Source organism: Nansenia antarctica, assembly GCF_963989245.1.
Source record: "Nansenia antarctica genome assembly, chromosome: 12".
NCBI classification, from domain to species: Eukaryota; Metazoa; Chordata; class Actinopteri; order Argentiniformes; family Microstomatidae; genus Nansenia; species Nansenia antarctica.
In genome coordinates this window covers 16,858,852-16,886,616 of record NC_137682.1, presented here as the reverse complement: position 1 = coordinate 16,886,616, position 27,765 = coordinate 16,858,852, and the positions used below count along the sequence as shown (strand labels likewise).

Genomic DNA, 27,765 nt, shown 5'->3' with positions numbered 1-27,765 from the left:
TTCATGTGTTAATGTTACTTAGTTAATGTTACTTAGTTAATGTTTGTTAATGTGTTTACTTAGTTCATGTTAGTTAGTGAATGTGTTTTCTTGTGTTTCTAGTGTTGTCAGAATCCTATTTCCACTGTCTATTAAACAGTAAAACGCGCTCTGCTGGCTGCTGTGTGTTCCAACCCTGACTCTCTGTGTCTCGTGCTGTAGGGATTCCCTCCCGCTCAGGCAAGCTGCCCTCCATCCTGCGGCCCCTCAGCCCAGACAAGGTGCTCCGGGAGCAGGCCCCGCTGAAGCCTGGGGCCACGGGTGCCGTGTTCACCCTGGACTGCTCAGAGCTGCCTGGGCAGATCTCCCCAGCGGAGGCCCCTGTCATCCTCAGCCAGCCGCGCACGGTCAAGGCCGACTTCTACGAGCTCACCTGGAAGCCACGTCACGACGGAGGGGCCCCGGTGCAGGAGTACATCATCAAGTACAGAAAGGTACACGCACCCGTTCTCTCACATTAACACACACACACACACACACATACACACACACATACACACACACACACACACACATTTACCTTAATTCATAGACATACAAATACTCATCACAAGTGGAGAGGTGGGGCCCAGAAACACATACTCATCTGTACCCTCATATACACTTCTGGACACACTCATCCTCCCTTCACACACTCTCTCACTCTCTACCTCCCTCCCTCCCTCCCTCCCTCAGGCAGGGGACCCCCCAGGGGAGTGGACAGTCAGCAGCATCTCTGGCTCCCTGCACAAGCTGACCCTGGCCAAGCTGCAGCCAGCCAGCCTGTACGAGGTGGAGATGGCTGGCAAGAACTGCGCCGGACTGGGACAGCCGGCCATGATGACCTTCCGAACCGGCAAAGGTACAGAAGGGTTGATTTTTATTTTATTACACTCTTGTGTCATTCATCCGTCGACTCTGTATTTATGTTTTTTTTTTTTTTACATTTCTTAATTAATACTTTTTTTTTTTTTTTTACATTTCTTAATTAATACTTTTTTCGTTTTTATTTGAAAAAAAAAAAGTTTGGATTTTGATTACAAATGTTTTTTATTGAGCCAAAACAATGATCACAGATTATGTTGGATCAACGCTCATTTTCATTTACACAACAGATATACACAAATATATTCATGTATTTTCAATATATTTGGAGTAGTATCAAGACATAGAAAGAACAGAAAACAAACAAACAAACCCAAAAAATCAAGGAAAAATCAAGAATAAACTCTGTCGTTTGTCCAAAACATTCAGCATCCACCCAAATCGTGAACTCTCTCTTTTTGTTTTGATCCGTCCCTCACGTCACCCGTGTCTCTTGTCTCTGATGGTTTCAGGTCGACGGGGTCCAGGAGGGCAGAACGAGCCCCCGAAGACTCCCCCAGTGCCGTCCCCCCGCCTCTCCCGTAAGTACCCCCCCCCACCCCCGTCTGCGCTCCCTCCATGTGTTGCTATAGTAACTCCATAGCTCTGGTAGCTCCATGATGATATACTGGTACTGACACTGCTAGACTGACCTGACACTGCTAGACTGACCGGTACTGACCTGTTGTTTGACCCCTAACCTTTCCTCTCTGTACTCACACACACGTCTCTTGATCTCTCTTTCTCACTCCTCTCACTAAAGGATGAGCTCGCAGTAAGTGTGTTACCTTCTTGTTGTGTTTGTGTTTCTGTTTTTGTTGTGCTTGTGAGTGTCTATGCTGGTGTATGTGTGTTTGTTTGTGTGTGTGTTTATTGAGAAACATTGTGTGTGTGTGTGTGTTAGTGTTTTGTCCATCTGTGTGATCCTCTCTCCTCTCCCTCGCTGTTCCACAGCTCCCGAGGCCCCTGACAAGCCCACCATCTCTATGGCGACAGAGACGTCCGCGTACGTGACGTGGATCCCGCGCGGTAACCGCGGTTTCCCTATCCAATCGTTCCGAGTGGAGTTTAAGAAGCTGAGGAAGGGGGGAGGAGAGTGGGAGGTGGCCGTGGCTAACATCCCCCCCTCACGACTCTCTGTAGAGATCACAGGACTGGAGAAAGGTCAGCTTCATCATCCTCATCATCACCGTCATACTACTATTATTATCATTATCATTATTATTACTAATTACTAATTACAGTATTAACATCATCAATATATCCTTCGCAACGGCTATCCTCACCAGGGCCCTCGTTACCGTGACAACATGAATCTGGCAGAGTCACGCCGTCACGGCGGTCATATTCATATACCCATTAGTGTAATCACTGTACGATGACAACCAGATGGTAATCATGAACCACTCATCTTGGTTCCTTGTACAGGCACGTCCTATAAGTTCCGTGTGTTGGCGGTGAATGTGATTGGTGCCAGCCCCCCCAGCGCCCCCTCTAAGGCCTACACGGTGGTGGGCAGCGGGAGGCCCAATGAGCGCCCTGTGGACGGACCCTACATCACCTATAACGAGGCCATCAACGAGACCTCCATCATCCTCAAATGGACGGTGAGTGGGACCGGTGTGTGTGTGTGTGTGGTGTGTATTTTCAACTATGGATCTATAAGACAAATTGTTATTGTGTGTGCCCGTGCCTGTTTTGTTTTTTTTCCTACTTTTTATTTATGAACATTTTCACTTAATGTATAAGAAACAGATAGAGCTTCCTTACAAACAGAACACAATAGTATAAAAAGAAACACAAAGCAAAAGTGAGGTCGTGGGATGGTCAAATTAAATCAATATGGAGTTTATCCAATCTAACATACATTGTTACATGTTGTACAAAAATTGTCATGGGGCATCAGACATTATGGCCTGTGCCTGTTTTTAAGTATGCTTTGGGTGTGTGTTTGCGAGAGGACAAGTTGTTCATACGAGTTATTTTGTTCTTCTATTTCCTCAGTACTCCCCTGTCAACAACACGCCCATCTACGGCTTCTACATCTTCTACCGGCCCACGGACAGCGACAACGACAGCGACTACAAGAAGGACGTGGTGGAGGGGGACCGCTACTGGCACTCCATCACCCACCTGCAGCCAGAGACGGCCTACGATATCAAGATGCAGTGCTTCAACGAGGGAGGGGAGAGCGAGTTTGGGAACGTGGTCATCTTAGAAACCAAAGGTTAGGCTAGCCCTTGTTGTCTTTCCTCACTCACACACACACACACACTCACACACACACGGAGAGAGAGACACGAACAACTGTATTATTGCTAGAATTTATTTGATAGCAGGACTTTTTAAGGCTTGCATCAACTAACATCCCCCCCCCCCCCTCCTCCCAGCTCGTCCCAACCAGCGTCCCCCTCCGCCTGAGACCTCGTCCCACAGACCAGTGCACTCTGGGGGACCTGTGCCTCGCCCTAGTGACCTGCCTTACCTCATCGTGGGAGTGGTTCTGGGGGCCGTCGTCTTCCTCATTGTCGCCTTCATCCCCTTCTGCCTGTGGAGAGCCTGGGCCAAGCAGAGTGAGTGATGATGATGATGATGATGATGATGATGATGATGATCACGATGATGATGATGATGATGATGATGTCACTAAATCATCACCAATCCCTCCATGTTTCTTTTTCTTTTCTTCTTTAACTCGACATGAACCTGTCCTGAAAGGTGTTCTTTCAGTCCTCTATGTATCTCACCATAGTGATTGTGATTTATCATTTTCAGAGCAAACCTCCGACATGTGCTTCCCGGCCGTGGCCGTCCCTGTGTCCTCCTGCCAGTACACCATGGTGCCCCTCCAGGGACTGGCGTTAGTCGGGCACTGCCCGCTGGACCCCCACCTACCCCCGTCACACGCCGTCTACCCTCCCAATATGGAGAATATGGCCAACGGGAAACACCACCACCACCACCACTGCCTCTCAGGCCTGCACCAGGTCAGACACAGTCACTGTCTTTTTGTTCAGGTTTTTACAATTATTTAAAAAAAAATAGCCATGTAACTGGCGCCTAAGTAGCACACTAAGGCGCATGCCATATCATCGCATGGTCCTTGGTTTGATTCGGGCCTCTCTCACCCGTCCTTCCTGTCAATCTCTACTGTCTCTATCCCAATGAAGCAGAAATGCCCTAAAAACAAAAAAACGACTTCATTTCTTAAGTCAAATGGAAATGTTTGTTTGTTTTGTTTTTTCATGTGGTTAGGTAGCCACGCTGTTTATTGTTTCATGCTGTTTTATGGGGCAGGCTTGATTGCAAAGCTCATCAACAAAAGTGTGTGTGGCCGGATTGATTTTTTTTCCCCCTGTGTTTATGCCGATGATGTATTGTATTTTCTATAATTGTCTATAATTACATTGTAACATCTGGTTCATGTTGCTGTTGCAGGAGGATGTGGAGTGTGATATGGAGTGTGACACGCTTTTGCCACAGACACTGTCTAACGGTCAGGTGCCTGTCTGCCGCTACTCAAACAGGTATGCACCACCATGCACCAAAACATCCTGAGTGTATGGATTGCATTATCAAAACCCAACTTGCTTTTATTTGTGTCAAAATGCACAAAGAAATACAGCTTAAACGCTGAATTCACTGAGGAACATATAATTTTTTAACAACAATGTTGTTGGCGATCAAAGATAGTTACTCTATCATTACAAAATATGTAGTTAAATTTGCCTTGAAATGTTTACATAGTGGCGCCATAACGTTCACAGCACCACCCTTACATTCTTTCTGATCCTCAAAGGAGGCTCCAACCTCGCATGACAACCAGCCCAGCTGTGTGTGCTGTAGACACATGATTCAGTCAGTCATTTACTGTCTTATTGACATTGTCTGCCGGCGTTTTTTGTGTGTTCATAGTCCTTCCTCTGTGTCCCATAGTGACCCTGAGCCCCATGGAGAAAACTGCTGTCTCCCCGATGACTCCACCCTCCAGCTGCTCAATGCCTCCCAACGGCCAATCAGCACTCATGAAATGGGAGGAGACCCCCGCTTTTACGACGGGGACGTGGTAGAGGAGGAGGAGGATGACGACATCATTCAAGGTATGTTGATTGTTCTTACAATCTTGATTACGAACCTTGATCTTTCAACTTTTTAACTCACGTGTGTGTGTGTCTTTCTTAGATTGAAACAATGAGATAACCGTTATGTCCTTCCTCTCTCTGTCTATGTAGTGCTACCCTGTTCTCTCCTGCTGTCTCTGGTGGGGGAGAGTTCCACCACAACAACATCATCAACAGCTTCCACACCACAATCCCAAGATGCACCTCTACAGGACATTAACACCCTACAGAGTGAACCACCACCAGGGGAGAAAGGGACAGGGTTGGACTCAGTGGCCGCATGAGATGCTTTTCATAAAAAATAGAAAGAAAGTATTTATTTTTGTATCACAGATATTTATATATTTATGCTTTTGTACATAAACGGTTTTGTAATGCTGTATATAAAGACATGTTCATATTGAAAAAAAAATGTACACTTATCAGTAAGTACTCTCACTACTACAACCAGGACAAAGGGAGTAGGCTATCGGTTCCCATGTTGTGATCCTGCTCTGTGTTCAGCAAAAATCTGTGATCGTGTATTCATGTCTGCATTCCTTAAGGAGTGGGGTTGAGGGTGGTGGTATCTGAAATGTATTTAGTCCAGTCTGCCAATGTGACGTTCACCTCCGCAATCACTACACCTGTGCACCAGCAGCAGCTTGAGATGTATTCCTCACTTCTTTCTTTCCATAACTCCACTGGTGTCCTACCCGCCATTAACAGACATGTTGTTATATCTCTTGATAGCTTCATGACAGTGTAAAACAGAAGGACCATGCAATTCTATGGATTGATTTTCCAATCTGTTGTGACGCTGTATTGTGTGTACACCCTCCTTAGTCCTTCTCAGTGTTGCCTTATCAGGCGGGGTTTTAAGGTACAACTGTCTACCATTTTGTGTATAAAAAATAACAAAGAAATATTATGCATTCTTCATCATTAACAAAGTATTAACAAATGTATGCAACTTTAAAAAGCATCCTGCCTTCAGTAGTTTAGAGTACAGAGATATATTATTGTATAGTTATTTATTTTTTAGAAGCCTGATTTCTGTTTTTATCACTTAATGGGAAAGATTCTGGAAGATATCTATTATTATTCAGTCACACATAAGCTGATTTTTATTTTAGACTGAAATTCACTTCTGAAATGACCGTTTGTTTACTGTTCTGTGTAGGTCACTATTCCAAAGGTTTGTACCAGGTGAGGGACTTATGACTGGCATGTCAGTAATGTATCATGTTTTCCTCACTGATTGGTGCATTAGTATTAGCCTTCTCTCAAGGCATCTGAGATTAAAATGAAGGAGTTCCTGAATCTGTACCCCATCTTTATCAGTGTATCCATTGTTATTGGTACACATGCTGGAGCACTATTGCATGTAAATAAAGCTTATGAAATCATTATTGTTATTTGTTTTGTTTTAAAAAAGAAAATGCAGGGGCGCTTAGGGTTAAGCGCTGACCATGTAACCGCAGGGTCCCCGGTTCGATTCGGCCAGGGACATATCCTGCATGTCATCCCTCCTCTCTCTCACCCATCCTTCCTGTCTAAATCTTCGCTGTAACTGTCAATACAAATACAAAATATGAGTGGGACTGCCCCACTCAGGAAAAATAACTTTAAAAAATAAATAATGCACACAGTTAACTTCACCAAACTTAGAATACATGTCTTAAAAGTAAGTGCATCAAAACGGTATCCTTTCATCACCTGGTCATCAAATGAAAAATTCAATCCACCATTACTTTCATAATTACACACTAAGTAGAAACTATAACCATCAATATGCATGGATTAGAACAACTTTCATTTAAAAAAAAAAAAAAAGGGGGAAACTAAGACTTGTTCAACAGAAGAATGTTGTACTATAGTAGTATACTATATCGTTTCTATATCACCTTCACATTTGCATTTTGTGTGAAAGTTACTAAGCAAATTACTAGCCATTTTTCTGAAACTCACTGTTGTACTCATGCATGTTATTGCTGTGGGTATGCAAACTTCAATTTCATACAAATGTAAGCAATTGAGAAAAAGTCTCATCCAGATCGATTCAGAAAGAGGAACACTAGGCAATAATGGTCAAGAGAAATATTCTGACAGACATCTAATAAAGACAAAGACAAATTCAGTTTCTTTTATAGAAAACCTTAATAATCTACTTTATTTATTTACAAATACATACATATTCTAACAATTCATCAGAAACATTGTATTTACAAATTGATTCTGTACAGTCCACCCTGATTTAAGTTAGTAAATTACATTTCTGGATATTGTGCAGAAGCTTTTTTAAATTTATTTTTTATGAAAAGTTTAAAGAAAACTCTTTTAGAGGTTGCAATAATGAAAAGCACACATCCCTTTACATAGTATTTTCCCAGCAAAGTTAATTAATGTCAGACGTGTGCATCTGCCAATCATGGGGTTCAGAGGCTTTTCTTTCCTCATTGTAAACAACAGACCTGCTAGCATGGTCACAAGCATGGGAAAACACAACACAAAAGTGACGGAGCTTATTGAAATACTGCAACAGAACTGACTATGGCATTAGATGCCTTTCTCAGATATCAACCAAATCAACAGGCAGTTGAAATTGGAATTGTTAACCATAAATAACCACCAACAAGGAACCTCCGTCCTCCTCGTCAGCAGACACGGGGGGCCATACCTAGACGGCAGAGCTCCCGTCATGGCCCAGGATGTGGCTGATGTTGTGGGCGGGGCGGTTGGGCTGCTTGCCTGAGTCTGCGGAGGAGGTGTTGGACAGGGACAGCAGGGGGGACATGGGCATGGCTGAGCCGTCAGGTGGCATGGCTGTGGCGATCTCGGGGAACAGTGAGGTGAGGCTGAAGTTGGACAGGTGCGGGGTGATGCCTGAGGAGTTGGTTATGGGCATGGGGGGCATGTCCGGGAGCAGGGGGAAGCTGGCCTGGGCGAATCCCACGGGGCGCGGGGGGGACAAGATGGAGCCGAAGCGGTTGTTGAGGGGAGCGGCGCTGCCCTTGTCCGCACTGGGGCTGGTGAACATCTGGTTGGAGAAGTACTGCAGAGAGATGTCACTGGGCAAGCTGGGGTGGGCGGCGGGAGAGTAGGAGGTGTAGAAGGAGGGGAGGGTGTTCTGAGCCTCTACGGGGAGCAGGGCAGGGGTGCGAGAGGTATTGGGCTGGCTCACTGGGGGAATGAATGTGGAGTTGGCATTGATGGGGGGAGGGGGGTTCATCCCCCCTTCGGTGATGAACTGGAAACCAAAGTTTTGAGCGAGGTGTTGGTCAGGCACCAAGTTGTTGTCCACCTGAGCGCTGTCTGCCATGAAGCGGACGATACTGCGCCGTGCCTCTCCCCCTGACTGTTGCCGCCCCAGCAGGACCCCCCCGCCGGAGGGGAGAGGCAGATGGCCGTCAGGCTCAAACGGGTTGCCGGACCTCAGGGTGCCTGACCGCGGCCGGTCCCCGGGCCTCAGCTTGCCGCTCTGGGCCTCCTGGGTGATATGACGGGAGCGTTGGCTGACAGCAGTGGAGGAGGGTCTGGAGGGGGCAGATGTACGGCCCGCCTCGGAGCTGCTGTGCGGGGTAAGGGGGTGGGGGAGGCCTGCTCGCACCCCCGGGGCGCCGTGCATGTTGCCACTAGCCTGGGGGAGATGGCCCTTGTTGCCGTCCCCGAGCCTCATCGCGGGGGCCTTCTGTGGCGGAGGCACACTGGGGCTTGAGGCTTTGGCCTGCATGTCCCCCGCAGAGGGCCCAGGCACACAGCTGTACTCCATGTTGACTGGAGGACAACACTGCACTGCCCTCTGGTGGTTGCTCTGCTCAGGCAGGTGAGGGGCGAGGAGGTGCATGAAACTCTGGTGGCAGCCCTCCTGGTCCCTGGTTAACCCCGGAGCCCCGATCTGCACCCCCTGAACCCCGGGATGGGCTCCACTGTAACCCCCACGCGGCCTCCCGTCCCCCGGAGGGCCAGGCCCCATCCTGAACCCTCCCTGCTGTCCCTGAGGGCCTCTCTGGGAGGGTGGCACCACAGATTTGGACGTCATATCCCCACCACGGGGCACTTGGACTTCGAAACCACCCAGCTGATGGCTCCCACCTCCACCACCACCACCACCACCGCCAACACCACCACCACCACCACCACCCAGCGATTTGAACGGTGGGCACTCCGAGACCCTCTGGACATCTGAAGACCCTAGGTGGTCTTGGGTTAGCCGGCTCTGGGGGTTGTGGGCGATGCTGCCTTTCCCGCGAGACGTGTCCAGGTAACCTCGGAGGTCTGGTTGGTCCTGTGTGGCGCCCCGTGTGGCCTGGAGGTGGAGCCCCATGCGTTGTTGCTGCTGGTCACCACTAGAGGAGCTCTTCCCTATGAGAGCCTCTGCAGAGTAACTGGAGACACGGTGGCGATCCTGGCGGGACGGGGGACAGGCCATGTCAGAGGGCCGGGAGGCGGGGTTGCCGGGCTGGGAGGTGAGCTGCTGCTCCAGGGTCCGAGAGCTCATCAGCCTCTGCATGGCACTGTTGTGGTCTTGACCAGACTGAAGACAGGAGAGAGAGGAGGTTAAGATAAACATTGTTATCTATAGAGGAAAAATTTGGTAACAAAATGACTTGCGGTGTTGTGAATTATCACTGTTCACCAGCAATCAGACTTCATACCAACACAATTGAATACAGGACAACCAGAGTATGCAGATTAGGGATGTCCCGATCCGATACTGATATCGGATATCGCCGCGATATTGGTCATGAATGCTGGATCGCAGATCGGACCAGAAAAAAAAAGGCTCCGATCCGCGTGCCCGATCTGGCGTGTCACTCAAGTGACGACAACAGTAGTAGCCAGTGGTCACGTGCATGACCAGGGCTCGATAGTGCGACTGTTTTGGTTTTCATTTGCGAGTGAATATATTTCTGTGCGACTTGGAAATACATTCAATCGCACCAGTGCGACTAAGAGACAGCTGAACTACTGTCATGCGCAGTCAAACTTATGTGTATAAGCGATGAGGGAATGAAAACAGTGAACAGAAACGCGTGTCGCAGAAATGCTTCACGCGAGTCCTATATGCGCTTAAAATGCGCATAAGCTCTCATAGTTCGTAGCGCTGTGTGCTTCCGGTTTCATTACAAAGAGGTTAACCCCATATGTGCCTGACGTCTAACAACATTCAAATGACTCTAACTTCGTCATCTTTTTTCGGATTTCAATGTATGACATCATTTGAAAGCTTATGATCCGTAGTTCCAATCCACAACACGTCGCATTTGTTGCTTTAATAAAGGCTGGCAGTCTTTAATTTAACTGTTGTTGGTGTGGACTATAAGGGGAGGTATTTGTTATTATTCAGGGGTCAAAAAATGTATACAAATATCGGATCGGTATCGGTATCGCAGATACCCGAAGCCCAGGTATCGTATCGGTATCGGTAGTGGAAAAGTGGGATCGGGACATCCCTAATGCAGATATCATACTACTTTAATGTTGTGTAAGGACATTTGATCAATGATAACGCCATCAAACAGGTCTGTCTAGTCACCAAATGGAAACAATGAATAAGGGGCTTCAGCGAAACCTCTGAAACTGCCATCTGTTCCTGCCAGACCTCCTTTGGGGTCTCTTGTATAAACCGTATGTCTCTCAAACATTGCTTAGCACGTAGCTGTATTTGCACTGCCTTTCATTATGTGTACCATACAACAGTGTTTAGCTTGGACAATAAACGCGTTGCTTAACTAAACGTCTTTGGAACTGCGAGTCATCTTACTTCACAAGGGTGAAATTGCTACAGTGGCGATCCGCGTTTGCCGGTTCATACCTTGAGGTGTTCCTGCTGGGCCAGGTGGCTGCTGTGGTGAGTCCTGGGCCCTGCTGGATGGGCCTCACAGCTCTTCTCCTGGAGCCTAGCCCCAAAGTGCTGCTGCTGTTGGATCTGCTGCTGAAGGTGCTGGTGTCTGGAGTGGGAGCTCTGCTGCTGCAACTGCTGTTGTTGGGGGTGTTGTTGTTGTTGTTGTTGGTGCTGTGATTGGGGTTGTTGTTGATGTTGTGTCTGCTGTTGGTGCTGTTGTTGATGAGACTGTTGATGTTGTGACTGTTGCTGCTGCTGCTGCTGTTGTTGTTGTTGCTGTTGTTGATGTGACTGTTGTTGGTGTGTTGGTTGTTGTTGATGTTGTTGTGTGTGTTGCTGTTGATGTGCCTGAGGCTGCTGTTGATGCTGCTGTACCCCACCTTTCTCCAGGTGATGCTGTTTCTGTTGCAGACCAACAGGGGGGCCGCTCTGACTCCCTCGAACCAGCCCTCTCTTCTTCTGGACATGCGGGTCCTGCTGAAGCGCCCTCTGGTGGAGGCTATGGAGCTGTGTAGGGTCAGACTGAGTCTGGTGATGCTGTAGTTGGTACAAGTGCTGCCTCTGATGCTCCTGTTGCTGCTGCTGCTGCTGTTGTTGATGTTGTTGCTGCTGCTGCTGCTGTTGCTGCTGTTGTTGTTGTTGTTGTTGTTGCTGCTGTTGTTGTTGTTGCTGTTTCAAGTAGGGATTCCCCCCCAGGTGCTGCCCAGGCTGGGGTGCACCATGCTGGGGGTGCCCCTGGGGCAAGTGAAGCACACCTGGTTGGTTCTGTTCCTGCAGGGGTCCCTGAGGAGTACAGTGTCCGTCAGAAGGCCTGAGCACTGTACTCATAAAAGAGTTACTGGAGAACAGCGTGCCCACTCCGTCAGGGTTGATCCTAGACATGACAGCTGAGGAGCTAGGCTGCCCCACCATCAGCTGGGTGTGGTCCTGGGTTTTCACATCCATTCGCCCCAAGCTGGTTGCAGACGGGCAGGCTTTGGATCGCTTGTTACTAGTGGGTAGCATAACATCCTCCTGTGCTGGCCGCTTGGACACATCCTTCAGGTGCCTCTCGCTCACCCCCTGAGCCCTCATGAGGGCACTCTTCAGGGGGGTGTACTCATTGAGCTGGGCTGAGCCTGCGCAGGGGGCGAGCCCAGGGGTGGAGGGTTGGGATCCCAGGGCTGCAGTCCCCACGGGTGATTGGACTGAGCCCTGCTGCCCAGCCAGACTGGGAGATCCTGGATAGGGCTGCTGGCTGGAGCTGGGCCTGATGAGATTGTTGACACTGAGGGTACCGACAGTACCAGACTGGGCCTGATTCTGAGCTTGGGACTGGGGGTGTGAGTGAGGCTGAGAGTAGGAGATGTTATGTGGATGTCTGGCTCCACTGACCACCATCTCAGCGGCCTGACCTCTGACAGACATCTGTGAATGAGGCTTGGCCACGGGCGTCTCCATCTGCTTGCCCAGCTTCGTCTGTTGTCCCGCGCCTCTCTCTTTGCTGTTCGAGGCTTGCTGGGCCTTGGGGGGTTCCCATGCAGCCGTAGATGGGATTGCGGTGGCGGTGTTGTTGTTGTCCACGGCGCAGACCCCCACCCTCCTCCCGGGGCTGTCCTGCTCCAGCATGGCCAGGGCCAGGATCTCAGCCTGCTCCGTGGTGAAAGTAAAAGCCCCAAAGTGGCCGGGCGAGGCGCTGACGCTGTGGCCCGTGGGAAGCATGGACGCCACGGAGAAGCCTCTCCCTGCGCTCGCCAACATGGGCGAGTCCGTCTGTCTGCCGGACGCCAGAGGCTGCTCCAGAGCTTCGTGGTCCAGCGTGTAGACCTGCTGCGGGAGAGGGGACTCCTTTCTAGAGGGGGCGTTGGTCCCCCCCAAGCCCCCTTTCTCCATCGCTGCACTAGGGTGCCCCTCTCTCTGAGATTCCTTCTCCCTGCTTGGGACTGCTGTCTGTTTAGTCTCAGCAGTGTGGGAGGGAGAGGGGGCAGGCAGGCTCAAGTCTGGTGGCTGGGTTGAGTTGGGTCTGTTAAAGGCGACCCGTTTCCTGTATTCAGATGGCATGGGGACTGTGACGGAGGGGGATGAAAAAGACGCCGCAGCTGCCGCAGAGCAGGGTGTCGGAGTAGAAGGTACTGTGGCGATCAAGGGAGAGGCCACAGGCTGTGTTTGCGGCTGGGCGGAGGCCTGAGACTCCTGAGCGTTGGCTGGCTCGGTCTGAGACAGCGGTGGACTGATCTGAGCCGGCTGGAGAGAAACCACTGGTCTACTCTCTGGTGATGGACTGACAGTGCTGACTGACAGTTGACATGCTGTTGTAGTCACACCTGTAGTGGTGCATCGACTGTGTGTGGAGGAACCAGCACTGGTGACTGTGGATCTGCTCTGTCTCGAACTGGAAGTAGTGACAGTTGATCTAGTTTGAGCAGTGTTGACCGTAATGGCTACTGGCTGTTTACTCTGCTCAACTGTCGGTCTATTGTGAGTGGAGCTACCGCTACCGCTAACGACTGCAGGCTGTTTACTCTCTGTATTGAATGTGGGCTTATCTTCTGTGGGACTGACGGTTGTGACCGTAGCAGTAGGTACATTGCCAGTGGCACTAACAATGACTTCACTCTGTGTAGAGCTAATACTACCAACTGTTGAGACACTCCGAGTGACACTAGTGGTACTTGTGGTAGTACAAGCAGAGATCCTACCCTGTGACAGGGCTTCCTTAGAGACAGTTGATTCTTGTAAAGTATAGACAGTGATACTTTTTGGTGAGCTCTCTGTGGTACTGAAAGTACTGACTGTTGATTTGCTCTGTGGGGAGCCCTCACTAACTGTGGGCATGCTAACTGTTGTGCTGATAGGGGGAGGAGTGTCTATCGCCATAGTAACAGTGGATGCTACATCTTGAGCCACTGACGCTTCCTGTTTCTGACTCGTCCCTTCAGCTGCCACTGGTTTGGCTGCAATCGGGACAATGCCACATCCCTGTTTGGGATCTTTCCTCCTTACTGACTTGGTCCTATTCGTGGCAGCCCTTTTTGGCGTGGGCGCTGTACCAGTCTTCCTTCTTGTGGCCTTCACTGCATTAACCCCTCGACCTGGTCTGAGTGGCATTGCAATGGTAGACTGTATTGGCCTGACAGGGGAAGTGTGTGTAGCTGCCGGCACAGTGACTGGAGCAGGCTGCTGCTGCTGCTGCTGCACCACTGAGTACGATGGCGGGGCTGCGGCCATCTGTGAACTGCTTTGACTGGAGATGATTGGTGAGATACCCTGCGAGATGCTCTGGTTGAGGCTGCTGAGGGCTCCCAGGCTGTTGAGGGCAACATTGGTGGTGGGCTCCTCACTGGTGGTGGGCTGTACCAGCTGGAGACTGCTCTGAGCACCCTGCGAGCCGGGCTTGTCTGAGGTCTTCATGGGCTGCAGGGCAAACACCTGTCCGTTCACAGTTATGGTCTGAGGGGTCGGGGGAACCGAGGGAGCCTGGGGTGTCTGAGCCGACTGGGTCGTCTGGGGAGGTTGACTTGTGGGCCGTGGTAGAATGTGCACCAGCTGCTTTCCCCCGTAAGTCTGTAGGCCAGTGGTGGATGGGGTGCAGCTGGTTGAAACAATCTGATTGGGCGCAATAGGCACAGCAGCAGGCACTAGGCCAACCTGATGATTCTGAGGTGCAGGTTGGGTCTGATTGGCGGCCTGGATGATGACGATGTGTTGGCAAGGCGTCTGATTGGTCAAGTCCTCCCTGACCACTGCCTGAGCTTGGCAGGGATTGGCCTGCTGCAGAATGACTACACTCGGGTTGTGAGTGTTTTGTGGAGTCGTTACCCCGGCAATTGTTGTCCCTGTAGGGTTCACCTGTAAGACCTGCATAGTCTGAAGCAGGGGCAGGACAGAAGCCTGAGGCTGGGGAACGAGTGCAGGCTGGGGCTGGGGCATGATGGCTGGTTGGGGTAAGACAGCTGGTCGGGTTTGGGGGATGAGGGCTGTCTGGGGATGGGAAACCACAGTTGCCTGCTGTAAGACTGTAGGTTGGGGCTGTGAGGCCATGGCAGAGTGAGTCAGCACAGCAGGCTGGGGCATCATGGCTGACTGGGAGTGGACAGCACACTGTGTCTGGGGGGCAATAACTGGTCGTAGTTGCGGAAGCCCCTGGATGGAGGGCTGGGCTTGGATGTGGGTGGTAATGGGGGCCTGGGGCTGTATGGGTACTTGTGGCCGCATTTGGATGTGAATGGGCTGAACCGATGGTTTAATGCCAACTGGACAGACAGACAGCTGCTGAATCGTTTGGCTGGTGGTGGTGGTGGCGGTGGCTTCTGGGGTGAGCAGACTGTGGCAGACTGGCTGCACAGTGTTCCCTGCCAGCTGCAGAGTAGTCCAGGTGGTCTGTGTGTTGCCAGTCGTGCTGGCCCTGAGGAGGGCTGAGCTGGTGGGGATTGTCGTGTAGCTAAGAGTCCTGACGGTCGCATCCTGGGTAAACACAGTGGCACCGGAAACCTCTGGAACCAGTGCTCTGGGGGTGGTCAGAACATGTGGGAGGACAGTGAGGCTGGGGACAGTCTGGTGGGGGAGTTGGGTGACAGTCGGGTGAACGGCTGCAACAGTTAGACTCACGGCTGGGGCGGTAGGCTGGAGATGCTGAGGCAGGGCGGCGGTGACAGTGGGGAGGGGGCAGATGCCCTGGAGGGTAAAGTAGGACACAGAAGGCGGAAGTGTGGGGACTGCCGGAGCTTCCGTCACACACTGCTCCACCACCCTGAGGCTCGCCTCTGTAGGGTTATGGGTTGCCCCAGGGAGGAGTGGAGGGGCAGAGGAAGGGGTGCTGATGTGTTGCAGTACCCCATTCACTGTGATCCCTGCCGCGATGTCACAGGATGGCTGAACGGTCACGGCCTTGGCTTGCTGTTTTCCGAGATCAGAGGTGGGATCAGGCTCGTTCCCAGCAGGGCATATCACATTCCCATTGGAGTAGACGATGATTCCTTTCGGGGGCTGGTGAGTGGGTGTCACCTTGGCAACCTTAGCACAGCGCAGCTTGCCCTTCCAGTGGATGGTGGGGTCATCTAGGAAGTTGATGTCGTGGGCTTTGAGCAGTTCAATGTAGTGGGCACTCTCCTTCCTCAGCCCGTCCATCTGACGCCGGAGGCGCCGTATCTCCTCAGCTACAAAGACAGAACCATTGAGGATTTAGTGCCATCAACAGACAATCACACACAGGCAAGCAAAAAGACAGACACTCACACAAGACGCATCAAAGGAGAAAATACGGAGGTAAATTGCATTACCATGCATTGTCACACCAGTCTCACCTTGCCCTTTTTCTCCCCCTTCAAGAAGCATTGCGTCATTTTGTTTCTTCAACTCGGTTATGTAACGATAGGCCTGGTCCAGGATCATGTTCTTACTCTAAAGTCAGGCATGATGTACAAGACAAGCACAACAGGTTTTCTACATGAGCGACACAGGCAAGATCATTTTGTTGTCTCTTTTCAGTAGCTCTATTTTGCTGCTCAATATAATAAAGGTTTCTCAAAATAAGTCGTAACTGTTAGTGAGAGTGTGTGTGAGAGTGAATGTTACCTGCTTCAGTGCCTGGGAACAGGGCAGAAGCTCCCCAATGCGGTTTATTCCAGCATTGATCTTCTCTTTACGTTGCCTCTCAACTGAGGGACAAACAAAACAGGTCAGGTCAGGTCACACTCACAAAAATGCAACTGTAAATGAAAGACTAGAATGAGTCATTCCATGCCACATCACATCACCATCTCACCTGCATTGTGAGATTCCTTGTTTTTCTTTCTTCTGCAAGAGAAAAGGCATTAGTGAGCCACATTGTTGAGGCAGTATTTGTCAGAACTGCAATCACAAGTTTGGTGAATTTGCTGAATGTGCCATAGAATTTGCTGAATGTGCCATAGACATAATGGCCTTTGGCCGTATTGGACAGTGATCTGTCTTTTACCGAGGTTTGTGGCCAGGGGTCTGGTTCTCGGTCATCTCTGGCATCCTGGCTGACACTGCTGCCTGTATAACAGGCACCTGTCACCACGCTCCCAGGACCAACTTCGAATCCCTTCCCTGCCAGACCTAAGATCCAAAATACAGTCGTAAGGACCAGAGGGAGGATTATTAACAGTTATTATTGAGAAAGCAAACAGCAAGACACACATAGTGTAAGAACCGTGCAGAAATGACAGCTGTTAAGCAACAAGGGGTGGACATTACATACAACCCTGATTATCATGTACTTCTTGCATAGATAACTAGGCTAGACAGACGGTGAGAGAAAGGCCTCTGTGCACAAACACACAGGATGTCTAGCCAACCTTTCATAGTGTCAACAGCTGTACATGTAAACACTGAGCTGAGCGAGTCAGACAATCATATCTACTGGCCGACAAGTGACAGTATCTCAAATAAACGTTGTCTGACTCTTGGGTGCTATGCATAGATTGAGAATGATCGAGCGAGGAAGCTTACAAGACATCTTCCTTATAGAAAGTGAGATCTGGCACAGACATGCTAGTGTCTTTGACTTCCTCCAGCACTAGTGGCTAGTTAGCCGGCTAGGTTCGGTTAGCAAACAACACAAGCCCTCTCTTGCGACCATAAGTGTAGAATTAAATTGTAATCAACAAGAAATATACGTGGAAACGTACGTGTATGACTAAAGGGATCAAAACATCAATTCGGCCCAGACTTTGTGGTTATATGGCTAAAAACCGCCACCCTGTTAGCTAGCTAATATGAGAGCTAGCATGCTAGCTAGCTAAGTAGCTCTGTTTCAAGCTGGCTGGGGAGACTTGGTGACTAGCTAAAACAATGCGGTGGAAAGACAGAAAGACAGTCTCTGTAAACGTGGATAAGACCCCCGGAGTTCAGTGATTCAAATGACTATAAAGACAACTTTGTCACATACCTGGAGCTCCCCCATTTCGGGACCTTGTTCCTGGCAAAACTTTGCTTTTACTTGGCAATCAACTACCATCACAACCTAGCCCATAGCCAGTGGCCAAGACAAAGGGGCGGGATTAAAAAAGAAAACACCAATAGCAATAAAGACATTAAACATATCAACCAACCAGAACCATGTAATAAATGTATGATTGACATCATGCAATAAACTATAATGAATTAATCCATGTTGACATTACTCAAATTTACAAACTACAATTGTGACCTTAATTCAAAATGCAAGTACATTGTTGTAACTATCCAACTGTGATACTGTATTGTGAACAGTGGGGGGCGACTACCAGTATGAGGTTGTAGTTACCTGACATTCAAATGCACTGCCATTCTCTCTGAAACATTGTCTTGGTCTGACAAGGTGGACTAAATGCCAACATAGCTTCATGATGTGGTCTGTAAGCAACAGCCCACTGTTCACGATGTCTCCTTATGTACAGTTAGTACAGGCATCCACATGTGGGGTCACTTGAGCCAAGTCATACCAAATAATATGCGTGAGGTGGATCAGACAAACACACTTTTAAAAAACCAAAAACCAAATAATGCAAATAGTATTTCTTTTATTTAGAGGTTAAAAAGTCTTACAATATAGAGCTCCAGAAAAGATAAAATTCTTCAAAGAATGGGAAAAAAAAACATGCTTTTACTACAGTGGAGAGGGAACAACTCTCCCAGCATGCAGTGGGTCAGGGCTTCTCCTGGGCTTCCTGTTCTGTTTGAGGGGCCCTGCTGAAAGGACCTCTGAACCAACACACAACCTTCCCACAATGTTAGAGATGGTCATGGTAATGAGTGAAGTTCACTGAAATACTATTGATAGTCTGTGTAGGTCAGATTGGCGAAGGGTGTTGGCTGGGTGCCAATTAGAGGGCCATATAAAAGTGCCAATTTGAACAGACACATACAGACACAAGAAACAAACTCATTCATGCACAAATCAAGCAGACAGAACTCCCTCTCTGAGGCATACCCCCAGTCTACACCTGTTCATGTCCTGAAAAGAGAGACCTGCTGATGGTTGAAACCTATCAATTAACCACCCATACTGGACAGATTGTAGTTTACAACCTCTTAAACAAACACCTCAAGAAAACACCATAATGAACCATTTTGAACCATAATTTTGAACCATAATGAAATTAGTTTTTGTGGGATTTCTTTCACATTTGCACATCTGACACAATGATCTTCCTCATATCACTTGCAGCATCTATGGCAAACACAGGAGAAGCCCAGAGCCATTCAGCATAATTCAATGTAAAAAAAAAGAAAAGAAAAAAGAGCTGAAAAGGAATTAAATAAATGGATTGAGAAACAACCATTCAGAAACAAAGGGTGGAGACCACTCCCCAAATCTCCCCCCACCTTGTAACCGTTCAACCTTCCACAGGCTCATTCTGTGGGGGCGCCATTCTCCTTTCCCCCTCTGGCGTCAGAGAATGACGTCACAAGGGGGCATTGCATCACAGCGCACACTTTGCATATTGCCAGAAAAAGAAACAGGAAGTCTCATCCACCAGTAAAGTCTTCCCATAAGTCCCTGGGCTCAGGTGGTGAGGGGATGGAGTTCTGAGTGTTACACATGTCACCATGACAATTCAAGCATCACTCCAAGGTTGCCAGCTGGAGACTTCTTTTGTCATCGATGGTCTTACTGTAAAGATTTTCACTCTTCAGTTCTAATGTTTTTTGTCCAAACAGCAAAGATATGTCCCCTTACCTATATAACCGCTTTAAAACAACTCAAACACAAAAAAGTATGATTTGCAAATACAGAAACCCCCCACCATGTCTAAAACTGTCTTAAGTCAGCAGCCTCTTCTATATGAGCACATTTGGATTCTGAACATTTTGTCTGGTTTTCAAATCTCTAAATGAAGAAAGGGAAAAATAAAAGAAAATGCTAAATTATCTGAACTTTTTTTTTGCAAAATAAAAATGCAGCCGTGTTTTTTTGTACTTTGAATTTGTATTTTTTTCTCTTTTTAACGTCCTTTGAAGAAAGTGGTGAATGTGTCGACCCTGGGGCTTCTGTCTCAGTTCCGTTTTTAGGGGAGGCTGGGCACGACCATGCTCTTTCCAAGGGCTGTGTCCCTACTCTACCTTCTGCAGCTCTCCCACAGGGGGCGCACATGGGCTGCGCAGGCTCTTCTGAAGCACATGGGCATCTGCCGGCTCTATCCTCTTGTAGTAGTTCTTTTTCGTCTCTATGATCTCGAAACCAAACTTCTGGTAGAAGTCGATGGCCGACTCGTTGCTGATCTGCACATGACTGTTGGGAGAAGAAAAACACGTAAGGCTGTGTGGGGTGGCAAACGAAACACTGCAGGGGTGAGTTTCCAGAATGCTTCGTAGCACAGATCAACAAAAGTGTAACAAAGCTTTTGGGAATTTCACCCTAGGGCAGCAGCCAGGACCAATGTAACACATACTGTGTGCAAAATGCTTTTATGTCCAGCAATACTCTCAATCTGAGTCTGTAAAACCATCCTAGCAGCTATCACAGATCCTGTCTGCCTTTTCAGGTTAAGAGACTTACAGGTATATGTTGTCAAAGGTGCCATCCTTCTCACAGATGTTTAACACATGGTTCAGCATCTTTGTTCCTGAGCACAAAAAAGACCTTTAGGGCATGATTTACTCAGCATTTCTACAAGGTGCACCTGTGTTTTATAAAGGGAAGTAGCCATACAATAGTATACATGTTTTAAATAAAGGTTAATGAAAGGGAATGATAAACATTAACAATATGTAAACATTTCAAGACACATTAAATGATATATATATATATATATTGATAGGAGTAACTATCTTTGATCGCGAATGACATTGTTGATAAAAAAAACAAAAAAAACATTATGATGTTCCTCAGTGACTTTAGCTGTATTTATTTAGTTTTGTTTTTTACACAAATGAACGTGTGTTGGGTTTTGATAATGCAATCCGGCACCACGCTGTTCAAAAATCCTGGGGAGAAACCTGGCTTCATGTTTTTGCTTTTTCTCAGAGAGCAGAGAGAAGCAATTCGGGCAAAAGGGGGCACTGAATTGTAGACAAGGCCTTACCAATAGGGTTGGGTACCGAAAATCGGTACCGGTAGGTACCGGTTACTTTACATTCGGTATATACCCGTACCGAATCGCAAAGGAGATTTCGGTGCCTCATTTCGGTACTTTTCTATCTCGCGACGTCACATCGCCTGTTAAATTTCCACTCAGTGAAAGCAGCGAGTACGGAAGGATAACGAGAAGGTTGCTAATAGCAACTTCCGCTAGCGGGTTGGCGTAACGCGACGCTCGACTTATGGGTGTGTTCCGTAAACTCGTTCTGGAATTCTGATCACCACTCGTGGAATGCCTTCTGTCCAATCAAATGACTTGCTCCCCTTATGACGTCGGGCCCAGTGTGCGCTGCGACGCTCTCAGAGCGAGTTTACGAACGCAAGCCTTTGATTGGACAGTGCACTCCAGGATTCGACGCGTCTGTTGATGACGTTGTGCGGATGTGTGGCTGCGTCTCTGCGAGGAGGACAACATGATCGGGGATCTCCTGATATTCGGGTACTGTCCTTATCCTACTACTGTGTCTGAAAAATCAATCGTCATGTCAGCATGGACCAGAGAGGGGGAGGGGAGTAGTAGTAGCTGAGCGGCAACAGAGTTTGGATTTTGACGAGGTGGAGGGCTCCAGTTTATCAGAGTTATATTTCCTCTTGGTTCTGGGGGCTATGCAGGCCTCTTCACTAGATCCCTTTTCTAAGAATATTCTGATGTCCTTGAGGGGCTGCCGAACAAGTGTGTACTCGTATTCGACATCAGTACCAACGATAGGCACCCCCAGCTTAATGGAGTCCCCAAGGCTCAGGAGTTTTATTTTCATTTATTTTAATTTGAGTGTATATTTAACTAATATATATTGTGCCTCAGCAATAAAAAAGTGAAAAGCTGTTTAATGTTGTCGACCGTGTTATTATTATATATATATGTCATTTAAAAAAATCAAAAGTACCGAATTAAGTACCGTTTTGGTACCGGTACCGTTTTTAAAGTATCGGTTAGGTACCGGTACCGGATAAAACCCAAACGGTACCCAACCCTACTTACCAATGCCTAGTCTGCGGTAAGGTGCTAGGCAGCCCAGCGTCATGATGTACAGTCTCTTCTGGTTCTGGGAATGGTCCACTCTGCAGCACACTGCCCCCACAGCGATGTCATTGAAGTACGCTGAAACAAAGGGTTCAAAGGTGACAGTAGTTAAATGGCCATACATATTACCCCCGGTGACATCATCAGTTGACTAACACCATCAGAAAGAAACTACATGGGCTCAAACATGACATGGATGTACAACCGCAGCACAAAGCAAAATAGTATTTGATTGGAAAGATGGGGTCAACAGCATAGAAGGACCTGGTGATTAATTGTGGCTATTAAAATAGAGTATAGCTGTCATTTCATAGCGATCTGTGGTTCCGATGGGCAGGACTGTGTATCTTACCTAGCTTGGCGAGCTCTCCCACTTCAAGCACGTCTTTGTAGAACTTGTCGTTGTAGCTGACGGGGAAGATGACCTGGTTCAGACGCTTTAACTGCTTAATGTTGTGGGGCGTAACATCCCCAAGCTCGATCCGGCTACTGGAACAAGAGCAAAACGGTCAACTATCAGAGCACAGAGGGGAGAGACTTCCAACTTAAATATTACAAATTGTACAATGTACAAAATACATGGCTATATATAAAATTGTAATTGGTAATAAGTTATGTTATACAGTGTTTCCCCTAGGTTTGCTGCCTTGGGGGGGTGGCATGGACCGTGGAATGGACCCCCCCCCCCCAGGGGGTAAGACCCTGCGACATACCAGCGTCATGTCCAGGGGGTGTACTAACTTGTACATTAAGCCGCCTCACGCTACGGAAACAGGAGATAGGCTCCTTCCCTATGGACCATTAGGCTCGAGAACCATCGGTTCTCAAGGCTACTTACTTATGTGGTCTTGACTACCTGTCCACTTTCTCACCTGGTTCTTGCTGTCTCTCTCTCTGGTGTGCCGAGCCAACACCATCCTGCTCTCTCTCCTTCTCTCCCTCCCTATCCTCCTCTCTCCCTATTTTGCTGTCAACCAAAAGGCAAACATAACAACCAGAGTATTTATAATCTAATAAGAGGTATACATTGATCCATATCAATTTATAACATAATTATAATTGAATTTTGGATTGCTGTGGGCAATGCAGTCAGATAAAGTCATTTTGACATTACCGTACTCTCTCACCTGGAGAAAAAAAACTGAAATTTCAAATGCTTCAATCCACTGTCCATGTACTGTAAATATGCCATGGTGTTACCATGAAGCCCAATTCTAGCAGAATAAGAAAGATTGTATATCTAATTTAAGTAAAATAATAAAGTGCATCCAGTTAGCTCTTTAGCTGGCATGTGTGCAAGCAGACTAGCTCATTTAATCACCTCTGAGCTAGCTAGTTATTTGACACTATTTACACAATGGAATTATAGTCATTGTCAAGTGTCAGTCAGACACTTTCTAGTCACAATAATAACGACCAATTTTAACCAACTTTCTCTGTCAGAACACTCAGCAATTATATTTGCTAAATATAATGGAGTGTGGAGAGATAGGTCTGGCTATGCGAGACTACTGGCGGACTTATGTTACCAACGAGGCACGAGCCTATATGGGCTTGCCACTTGCCAGATTCGGGTTGTGTGCGTTTAAAAAACGCGGATATTTTAGCTTGTCAGATGTTTGAAGTTTATGTCCGTAATAATTCCTCTTTCTTGGGGGGCAGGTGGTTCCGTTGGGGGGGCGGCCCATCATATATATATGATTATTAATGATTATAATATATATATATAATACACTTTAGTTATATGTTATATTGGTAGGACGTGCTAGGAGGGCTATGGTTCACCAGGGGAAAAGGCTGGGCAGCCAATTCTCCTGCCACTGTCTGTGAGCCATCTGGACCCACTTGGACCAGCCTTGGCCAGCCCAGATGCACTGACAGCTGCACAGCCCTCATCCCAAAGGCCAACTGCGGCGATCCTCATACCACCACAATCCCAGTTACCCAGCTGTGTGAATCCACTTCCCCCACACAATCCACACACTTCACACTAACACATTAAAGATGGATGACATACACGTTCTGTTCTGCGAGAGTAAAAGTATGCTAGCATACACAAATCCACACACGTGTGTCTTGATTATGTCAGATAATGTTTATGTATCACATCTGGGAGTTTTGTTTTCATTGTGTCTGACGGTTTGCCTGGTGTCTGACCTGGGCTGAGAAACACAAAGTATTTATAGGGGCAGCGACTCCTGCTAAACCTCAGTGCCACAGACACAACAGCTGCAGGTCACGTGTGGGGTCTGACAGCCAGCGAGTGGAATAGTGTGACAGCAGAGACCTGGCAACATCCAAGACATTTCAGTCCAAGACATCTGCTCTGTGAATTCAAGTAAACCTAGACACAGCGTCATGAGCCCAATGTTATTTGAACTACACATTTGAACTAAATTAACTCTGACAACAGCCTCTCTAGGGGTAATTGTTCGATTAATAAGTAACACTCTAGATTTAACAGTTGGATATCTTAACAGTGCATCTTGATTTCTCTAACTTAAAGAACGACCTCCTCCACCTGTTGATAGCATCACTTTAAAGGTGATGTCCAACTTTCATCGCAAACGCATAGATCTTTATCACTCAGACATTAAGTAGCTACAGAAATGGGAAACTACTTCAAAACTGCACTTGAAGTTGCGACTGACCCACAGTATCAATGGGACAGTCAGTGTTTAGTATCACACACAGGCTGGTAATGACACCCGTCCATCACAACGTGGGTGACGAGCCACCTGGAGAACCTAGCTCCCTTCTTGGTTGAGAGAACGGTGCGAATCAGCATCAGCCACCTAATTGAGTCATAACTTGGTTATCTTAAGCAAAACAGCTTTGCCTAGATTGACTACTCACCAGTAAAATAGTCCCCCCCAAAAAGCAAGCAAGCAAAGATCGACAGCTCACTACTACTACAACTACAACTAGGGACAATTGTTGAAAGTCTGTGGGTTAACATGGGCTAACATTAGCCAGTATGTGTTTGCAAACAGCCAGCCAATTGAGTTAGTGTGGATTTAGCTTAGCTAGCTCATGTGAGAGATGCAACATGACATTATCAGCCAGTCATACTCAGCAAGCAAGTTAGCCAGCTAGCTCACTTAGCCCACAGTCACTAACGGACGGTGTTAGCGCGCTGGTTAACCACGTTAACCCATGTCAAACAGTATATATAGCCAGATAGCTAGCAGAACTGTGTGTAAGACTCGGAGCCGGGGCATCGTTGACAGGTTATTCTCCCTAAACAGTTGAAAAGAGCAAAGGGTTTAGCTACTTAGCTACTAAGCTACATTCAGACTAGCATGGCACCCGCCTCCCCCGCCCCCCCTGGTGAAAAAAAAAAGCCAAGAAAAACTTTACTCGTGGTAGCCCCACATACATGTCTCTGTCTGGCTCTACTCACCCTTTCATCGTAAACAACTGTTATTCCTTGGTGTCGACGTGCCTGAAGTTGTTGGTAGTTGACGGTCGGAGAGAGGGGGGATTCAGACAGAGTTCAGTTGGGGTCCCGCTGTACCCTCCACATGTATGTTGCTATGCTAGCTGTTAGCTTGTAGCTTCGGCAGTGAGACTGAGAGACTGTCAACTCTGACCTCGCATTGCGCATGCGCTGCAAACTCCCCGCTACATTAGAAAATACATTATTATTATTATTTATATTATTAAAATATAATTGTTCTTATAATACTAGCTTATCCAGTTATTTGTTTTATTTACACGGGGTAATTGGCAAAATAAAAACCAGTATAATAATTATTCTTCAAGTTTTGTGTTTGAAACATTTCTTGATGTTGATGTGACCTTTAATATTTTCGCCAATGTTTCTTTTTTTCTTTTTTTCTTTTGCGAAATATTCTCGTCATTCGTGAGGAATTCATTGTTCAACATATATAACTCCATAGCATAGATTTATACCGTAAATATAAAAATTTATTCTATACCGTCAATACAAACGTTTAACAGTCATATCTAAATAGTGATGTAGGCCTATCTATTATTATAACACTTAAAAATTGAACTGTGATGATTAATACAAAATGACCGCCATAAATCATATTTTTGAGTGCTGTCAACGTCACATTCATCAGTAGGCATTTGACATGTTGCTTAACTAGTATCTACATATACAATTCTGATTCATCAGTGTGTCCTGATGGAGCCGATCATCAACGTGGGCAGTCGGCACTGTTATCATTTGTGTTCATATTTTCAAATCAATATTTCATATGATACGATTACGACACACGAAAATACATCGTGACCTGCGAATCTCAAAGACAGCGCTCTGTGGCCATATCACCGGCACCGCCATTTTGGCTCAAGGTTTAGCTCAAAGATCTGAAAAGAGACCATCATAATTCCACCGTTCCAATGTGTAGCCTGTTCTAATAAAAATGCCTCATCGACAACCATGGGTAATTTTTGATCTCCCTAAAGGGCGAGAATAAAGACCTAACTTTATCTCAACTGTTAGATAATGTTAGCCTTGTAGTCTTGTTAACCAAAATGCATACAATAGGACCCATTCAGTGCTGAAGACGAAAAGTTAGCGCACTACTTTCCCATCTAAAATCTTTGTGAAAGGCTTGAACCAAAATGGAAGCAGTTGCAATCTTGTGACGAATGCTCAAGTAAATGGAGTCAGCTGACCGCTCGCTTGCTTCCCCGCATCATTCATTCACACACACCATCAGAGGCAGAGAGGATCCACACTGGACCGTTTCATTCCAAAGGTAGTGTGTCTCATTTAAGTATTAAAGAATAACATTTAACGTGCAGTGATTATTAGATACCACTGTGTCACGTTCGAAATCGAATCGAAATGCACCAATTATGGCAGAGCCAGTCATTCTCATTATAATAATATAATCTATCTGTCATATCTATGTTTCTGCGTAATATCAGTGTTATCTGATATGGCCAACGTCGTGGTCTTATTATTGTATGATATTTGATGACATGTGGTAAATAAGTGTACATTTCATTAAAGCCATGTCCTGGTCGTTTGGTTTTATCCTCAGATAATTGAAAGAAAAATAAGATACATGTTTTTGATTTGCTACTGCTGCGATCTATTGCAATACATAGAATTATAGAAGTTATAGAATAACCATTATGCTTTTGATAGCTTTTGATAGTGTCATTTGCAATGACATGGCAATCAAGTGTAACACAGCCCATTTAATGTAGGAACCGGGTGGTGATAATCTGTTATTGCGCAAAAACAGTGTCGCTCGTAAATGCGCCTATCTGTTTCTTTGATCAGTCATTCACTGAGTCATAAGGCTGTAACACTGTATGTGCTTTTAGCTGTTACTGTTACTGTTAGATCATAGTTAATAAGCAGAGAACTGCAATATCAAAGCGCGTGAGCAAGGTGACGATCATGTGACCATGTTGACAGAGAGCCAGGGGCCCTGCAACTGGAATGGCAGGAGAAAGCCTTATTATACCAATGTCTTCAACACTTGGTGAGTTTAGAATTATAAGGTTCTATCTCCATTTTTGTCAAAATTGCTTTTTTTACATAATCTGATCCATTAGGTGTTTATTAATGCCTGTGTGGTGTTATTTTTAAAATGTTGACATTTTTGAGTTAGTAATTCATCAAATACAAAGGTTCCATCTCACAAAACATAATGGAATGTAAAAACTTTGACGCTCAATATCTCTGAACTGCCCTAAACGGAGATAGAACCTTATCATTCTAAGCTCACGACTTGATATTCTCTGTATCCGGCCTTTCCAGTCAAATGATATGCAGCCAGCCACACTTAGATTTTTTAAAATTCAGATTTAGTATGTTGAGGTTGAGGCCAGAGCAGAGGGAGAGTTAATCATTCAA

At 47.0% G+C, this 27,765-nt stretch overlaps 3 protein-coding genes across 4 annotated transcripts in view; 1 reads left to right on the top strand and 2 right to left on the bottom strand.

The window, feature by feature from the left end:
• Positions 1-5,287, top strand: part of boc (BOC cell adhesion associated, oncogene regulated) — a gene marked incomplete at both ends in the record, with an annotated part of 16,856 nt that extends 11,569 nt beyond the window's left edge. The window contains 11 exons of the mRNA XM_080543591.1: positions 202-473; positions 715-880; positions 1,356-1,424; positions 1,837-2,046; positions 2,311-2,489; positions 2,887-3,109; positions 3,273-3,455; positions 3,658-3,869; positions 4,321-4,409; positions 4,819-4,982; positions 5,115-5,287. Of these exons, the coding sequence (XP_080399717.1) occupies positions 202-473; positions 715-880; positions 1,356-1,424; positions 1,837-2,046; positions 2,311-2,489; positions 2,887-3,109; positions 3,273-3,455; positions 3,658-3,869; positions 4,321-4,409; positions 4,819-4,982; positions 5,115-5,287 (1,940 nt within the window). The remainder of the gene's footprint in view (positions 1-201; positions 474-714; positions 881-1,355; positions 1,425-1,836; positions 2,047-2,310; positions 2,490-2,886; positions 3,110-3,272; positions 3,456-3,657; positions 3,870-4,320; positions 4,410-4,818; positions 4,983-5,114) is intronic.
• Positions 5,288-7,662: 2,375 nt separating this feature from the next.
• On the bottom strand, positions 7,663-16,809 carry usf3 (upstream transcription factor family member 3; the record flags this gene model as incomplete). The annotated part of the gene is made up of 7 exons (XM_080543589.1): positions 7,663-9,519; positions 10,801-13,103; positions 13,737-15,965; positions 16,113-16,209; positions 16,384-16,466; positions 16,574-16,605; positions 16,766-16,809. The coding sequence occupies 7 exons, from the start codon at positions 16,807-16,809 to the stop codon at positions 7,663-7,665; spliced, it is 6,645 nt and encodes a 2,214-aa protein (XP_080399715.1).
• Positions 16,810-18,324: 1,515 nt separating this feature from the next.
• naa50 (N-alpha-acetyltransferase 50, NatE catalytic subunit) lies at positions 18,325-25,466 on the bottom strand. 2 transcript variants are annotated; one of them, XM_080542959.1, is made up of 5 exons: positions 25,324-25,466; positions 22,273-22,406; positions 21,879-21,998; positions 20,315-20,381; positions 18,325-20,047 (listed from the first exon to the last, which is right to left on the bottom strand). In XM_080542959.1, the coding sequence occupies exons 1-5, from the start codon at positions 25,329-25,331 to the stop codon at positions 19,870-19,872; spliced, it is 507 nt and encodes a 168-aa protein (XP_080399085.1). In that variant the 5' UTR covers positions 25,332-25,466; the 3' UTR covers positions 18,325-19,869. The 2 variants fall into 2 exon arrangements, with proteins under 2 accessions (XP_080399085.1, XP_080399084.1); XM_080542958.1 differs by having other exon boundaries at positions 22,273-22,409; positions 25,324-25,461.
• Positions 25,467-27,765: the final 2,299 nt, after the last annotated feature.

Bases quoted from the DNA above. Each gene is read 5' to 3' on its own strand.
- naa50 (XM_080542958.1), bottom strand. The intron at 20,382-21,878 runs GTAAGTAGGGTT...TTTTGTGCTCAG, and splicing joins TTACCGCAGACTAGGCATTG to GAACAAAGATGCTGAACCAT. The intron at 20,048-20,314 runs GTAAGTCTCTTA...TTCTCCCAACAG, and splicing joins ACCTTTGACAACATATACCT to TCATGTGCAGATCAGCAACG.